This window comes from Pavona decussata, unplaced genomic scaffold, assembly GCF_977016875.1.
Source record: "Pavona decussata unplaced genomic scaffold, jaPavDecu1.1 SCAFFOLD_300, whole genome shotgun sequence".
Lineage (NCBI taxonomy): Eukaryota > Metazoa > Cnidaria > Anthozoa > Scleractinia > Agariciidae > Pavona > Pavona decussata.
Window position 1 is genome coordinate 3,977,501 of NW_028145697.1, and position 5,810 is coordinate 3,983,310.

The 5,810-nt window shown below is 35.7% G+C and overlaps 1 protein-coding gene across 1 annotated transcript in view; it reads left to right on the forward strand.

Annotated features, from left to right (window-relative positions):
* LOC146454706 (sugar phosphate exchanger 3-like) overlaps positions 1–3,799 on the forward strand; it is a 55,065-nt gene extending 51,266 nt beyond the window's left edge. The window contains exons 23-25 of the mRNA XM_085095387.1: positions 194–246; positions 567–676; positions 1,034–3,799. Coding sequence (XP_084951513.1) covers positions 194–246; positions 567–676; positions 1,034–1,041 — 171 coding nt within the window. The 3' untranslated portion in view covers positions 1,042–3,799. The remainder of the gene's footprint in view (positions 1–193; positions 247–566; positions 677–1,033) is intronic.
* The last annotated feature ends 2,011 nt before the right edge of the window (positions 3,800–5,810 follow it).

A 5,810-nucleotide genomic window follows, 5' to 3' on the forward strand; every position in this document is an offset into this window, starting at 1 on the left:
AATATATTAGTAGAAAAGCTGTCAAGAAGCAGCCAAGAAAGCAGATCGAACTAAGCATGTTGGAAGCAAACAAAAGTCATTGAACTTTGTGCTGAAAGTGTCAAATGTGTCTCCATTGTTTGCTGCTTCCTTGATCCTCTTGGTAGGGCTACTCACTTGTATATAATCTTACTTCACTTTTGTTTTCTTTCAGGCTTTCATGAGTTTTGTTTGTCTAGTAATACCATCTCTTATTAAGTTTGCAAGGTAACTTGATTTGACTGTCATACTTAATACACTGCATGATTTCCATGGATTTTTACAATGTTCTTCAGGTGTTTAGCGCATAAAAGATGTCGCTATGTACACTCAAAGTTGCTAAAAACAGTTTTTATTGCATTAGAGAATTATCTGACTGCAGTATCCTGTTGTTAAAGTTTTTTTCAATTGAAGAGCGGACCAGAAAAACATCCAACGTGACCTTTTCTTTTCTTTGTTATTTGTTACTACAAAAAAGAAAAAAAAATGTGTTGCACATGAAGGTATTGTGGTGGTTTTCTGACGCTTTTTTGTGGTGCCTTTTTCAGAGTACGGTTATTTGCTGAAAGACAGCTGCCATACCCTTATCACCAAATAATAACTGACAATGATAACCTAGTCCACAACTCTGAAAGAACTATTAACACCAGCATGGCAAGTAAGTTACATCTTCCCTAAAATGGAGTAACTCATTTTTGTTTCTCTTCAAATTTTTTTAAGGCAAGTAGCACTCCTAAATTATTTCAATAAAAAAACTATGTGCTAACAGTATCTTACCTTTGAAAATAAGTTTGAAGAGCAAGTTGCAAGTTGCCTTGATTTCAACTATTACAACAGATTTGAACTGTTGTACCAATGCTCCTCAAATCATGTTAATATTCTAAATGAACATGAATTCTATAGCTGTATTTGTATAAAAATACTTTTCTAGAGAATGTATTGAGAGAAGAATAGTTATGTAATGGTATTATGGTGTTTTTTTTTTTTTTTTTTTTTTTTTTTTTTTTTTTTGTAGATTCGTGAGCAACCATGAACTTAGATTTGCCAAAATGCTGCTGGAACGGTGGTGATAATAATGAATCATTTATAGAAGTTTTATCTTAGCTGAGTAACTTTTTAAAGTGCACCTATCCCCCAAATTTTTTGTTTTCGGTTTAATAAATCTTTGCACCTGTTCGAAACGCATTGAGCCTTTTTGCACCTCTTTTTAACCAAATCTTGTCTTTTTATAGGTTGTAAAAGTTACGAAATCTAGCCATCATCTGTCCCATGACCGAGCTGGTAAGGGGCATGGGTCTATTCCTTACATGACGTCACAAACTGCCTTGCATGCATTTTCACAAAGACTTAATGCAATGCAAATCAGTTTGTGACATCAAGTAAGGAATAGACCCATGCCCCTACCAGCTCGGTCATGAGACAGATGATGGCTAGATTTCGTAACTTTTACAGCCTATAAAAAGTCAAGATTTGGTTGAAAAAGGCCCCAAATAGCGCAATATGTTTCGAACAGGTGCAAAGATTTATTTAAGAGAAAAAAAAATTGGGGTTAGGTGCACTTTAATGCTTTGTTTCCATTGTAGAGTAACTTACCAGCTTTTATATTACTTTTAGTAAGATGGGGAACAATAATATTTTTGGCATGATGCGAATGATTATCAATGTTTAAAGGGGAAGTATCATGGGGTTTTTGATATCTTTTGTTAAAAATGATGAAATAAGACCTTCAATCACCTGCCAAATAATTCTAGAATGACGAGAGGAACGAAATCAACTCAATTCTTGAAAGAAACAACTTGTGATCTGTTCTAGCGCATTTTGGAAACAAAAATGCGAGACCTTGAAAAACATTAGCCTAATATTTTTCAAGTTTCAATCAAAACCGGCCTACCCTGTCTCTGGCCAGAGGCACTAATCAACAGTTTTATTGTACTGGGGTGATAATTTTTAACAAACTTGACAATTATTTTGTTGTTTCTGCTAACAGTCAAACATTTTTGGGTTTTGAAATGACAGCAAATTTTCGTGATACTTCCCCTTTAAGCAAGATGTAGCGAGTTTGGCAATGTTTTGAACAATAGAGCCAAAAAGGTTGATTTGAAAAAACTTGGAGCAGTTATTTAAACAAACCGTGGTTCTCACGAATACTGTAAGCGATGGTAGAAAGGCATATGGCAATCACACAGTTTATCTTCTCAAAATCACTTACTGATAAAAATGTACATTGCACTAAACCATGGTCTAAGTTAGGATTTGTTTGAATAATCGGCCTTCAAGGCTTTGCAATGTGAAGGTCATTCAGTATTGACAGCTGTTATGACTCGATCTACTGATCTCAATCCTGATATCCAGCTTAAATGTTTATAGTAGCAACTACTGCGATTACTTTATTGAAGATCAGTTGAACGATATGTTGAAAGGCGGAGTCTACCAAAACAATCACAAATTTTTTCTTCTTCATTTTAACATTTGTAGGGTTTAACATAACATAGATAATTGACTGGCTACTTAACTTAGATTTAATTTATGTTATTGGTATATTTGGGACTTGGTTGTACGAGTCTCTGGCTCATTCAGTTAATATAGATGGATACTATTTTATTTTAAAAGAACCGCCTAACAGGTCAGGAGAAGAAGTTGGCTTGTATATTTCAAATTCGGCACCATTTTTAGGACATTAAAGTTTTTAGGATGTTGACGGTATTTAAACCGAGGCAGAAAGGCGACATTTTCCATCGCTAGTCATGATAAATGACCAAATTATCAAGCAGATAAAGCAGACGGTTTTTTTTAGGAATATTCTCACAAACAATTCCTTCAAAATGGCTCCAACGTAAAAAGTTTAGAAAGTTGTTCTCTTTAAACAATTCTGTTCATGCCTACTATTCAAGAAATGCCCATGCTTATAACTTATCCTACAGTAGAACAAATTAACGCAAAACAAATTGCCGTAACCTATCGAGGACCGAAGAATTTTAGTAATTAATTCCTTAAACAATGATATCATAAGCTGAATATCTCTATTCTCTTTTACATTAGAACTTGTTGAACCAGGCATGACGTTCTAGTTTATCAATTGCATGGTTAATGTAATATTTATAACTTAATGTTTTTAATAAGGGGCCTTAATTTATAAGCCCCATGGTTTCTTCTTAGGCTCCCTCTTCACTTCCTTATCTTTTAATGTCTGTTTTAATAATGTATATTTTTCTTTCTTTTCTGTGTGGCAAATAAATAAATTTAATTCAATCCAATTCAATTCAATAAATATCCTTTACCTATCAGGCGTGCAGTCACTTTCACTAACTTGATTTCTCTGGTTTAGTTAAATGGGATTGTGATCATGATGGATTCTTCGTTAGGGTTAGGCTTAGTCAGGATTAGCGTTAGGGTTGGGGTTGGGGTTGGGGTAAGCATTAGCGTTTTATGGTGGTCTTCCACTCAAAATTTGAAAACTTTCCTGGTTGGTTGGACACAAATTCTTTTCAGTGTACTAAAATGGCCAGATCGTCACCTGGTGATACATTTGATTGGCGATGACATTTTTTATTGAAATTCTGTTGTTAGGGTAACCAATAGTGGCTTAGAAAGGATATCTAAAAAAAGAATTGAACCTTTTCACATGAAAGAAACATTACATTGTAATACAAAGTATTATAATAATTTTGTGCTGTGAACCACCACAACCCAAATTTTCAATGTTTGTAGTCTAGCTATATTTTTTCAGGTTTGGAAAAATTAAAGGCGTCAAGATAAATGAAATGAGAGTGATAGAAGGAGATGTTAGGACTGTTTTTAAGCGTCACAACATGAAAACTACATTATGAGAAATAGGTATGAAAGTTTGGTGCGAATCAGAAAAAATAATTTTTGAGACATTCTTCATAGCAATTAGCCATATTCTGAAAATTGCGCAATTGAGAAAATCAAACTTTAAAGTTCTAGTGAAATAAACCAAGGTCCTTTGTGAACATAGGCAGTATTTGTAGCTAATACAATGCAAAGAAAGGGTTCTCCTCATTAAAATCCACCCTCTTTTTTCGTGCCTTATCAGGGTTTGTCTTCCTTTTACCTTAAAGCAATCTAGTTCTTGTCTTGTCTAGTTCCTAGGCCTCTCTCTGTTTTTCATCACGGTCAATCCGTTTCGGGTCACGAATTAACCGTGAGGGCCTGGGAAAAATCCGTACAGGGACTGAGCAAGTTCTTGTCTTGCGTTCAGGCCGTTCCTTGTAGAGTTTGCTTTTTCTACTAAAATTCTGCCAGGATGTTCATGCCAACTCTCCAGGAGAGATTCCAAGCTTGTCAAAAACCTTGATACAAGCCTGGGATCCAATGTTAAAATGGGCTACAGCGTCATATATGCCCAGCTATAGTACTTCGGCACCCACAAAAACAACTTTAGGTACACGCTCCCAAAACATTCCATTTAGGGCCTCGTTTTGGTTTTGACTTTTGCCATGTTTTATTTTGGCATCTGCTAAGAAGGTCATCCTCAGTCAACTTGGCGTGAATATGTTTTAGTTCAACGATTATGTCTTGAGGCAATCCAGCAACAGGTTTGAAAGAATAAGTTCTGTTGGCTCGTTCCCTCATAAACCCACACAAGCTGTATGCTTCTCCTGGGCAATATTGGAAGTGCAAACTCCTGTCTGCTGAAGAGGTACAACTAAGCGCATGGCATATGACAACCTGAAAGGCACGGTTATTTTGAGAAGAGGTGAAGAACTCTTTTCCAATCCATGAAAGCAAAAAACAAAAGGAGGCTTGACGCACATCTCTTATGGTTGGCAATCTGCTCTTGCAAAACTAAGCAGCATTAAAAGCACTCCTTGTACGGCAAAATTTAAAAAATATAGCAGTCAAAACCTTATCAACAAACCTTGGATCCACTGACCGATGATTGAGTTCGTCCACTTTTCTCGCCTTGCCAATTATCCTACCAGTAAATATTTAAAGGAATTATCAACTGTACGACAGCTTAACTATAATCTTAGAGGTACTGATGGTCTATCATTACGAAAACCAGCAAGTACCACATAGGGCCTGCACTCTTTCAAATATTGTGCGGTGAAATTATGGAACTCATTACTGCATAACACTGTCTTGACAAAATTGGTGACAAACATGGGGCCAAAACTGCTAACCAATTATTTGAAATGAACCTAACATGCTTTCCACTTAATTAGGGTGTCCGAGGTCCGATTCTCACTTAACGTGTAACTTGTGTTTCAAATGCGTTTACGATGAGTTTCGGATGTGTTCCAGACAAATTTAAGACGCCTTTCCAAAATTCTTTAATTGCCTTAGCTCTGAAATTCAAAATGGAACAATTGTGCCTCTTTCAATTCGAAACTTGAGGGCATTCCTGTTAATGTAAACCTAACGTAAACCTATAATTTTTTGTTTTGCTTTGTTTTTAATTCTTATTTGCGTGCTTTTCACTTTCTCGATTTTCACTCCTTTTTACCCTAATTATGCTTAAAAATATAGATAACACGTTGTCAACGCATTCAAAACGTGTTTGAAATGCGTTCAAAAAGGTTTGAAAGGAGTTCAAAACACGTTTAAAACGGGTTTAGAACGCGTTCAAAGCGCGTTTCGACCGCGTCCGGTACATGTTTAAAATGCATTCAAAACGGGTTTAACACGTGTTTAAATCGCATTCAAAGCGCGCTTACAGCGGGTTTGAAACGGGTTTTAAAAACTTTCAAAAAGTTTAAAACGCTTTCAAAATAGGTTTGAGACGTCTCCAAACGCGTTCAAAACGCATTTTTAAAAACTTGTTTGAAAAG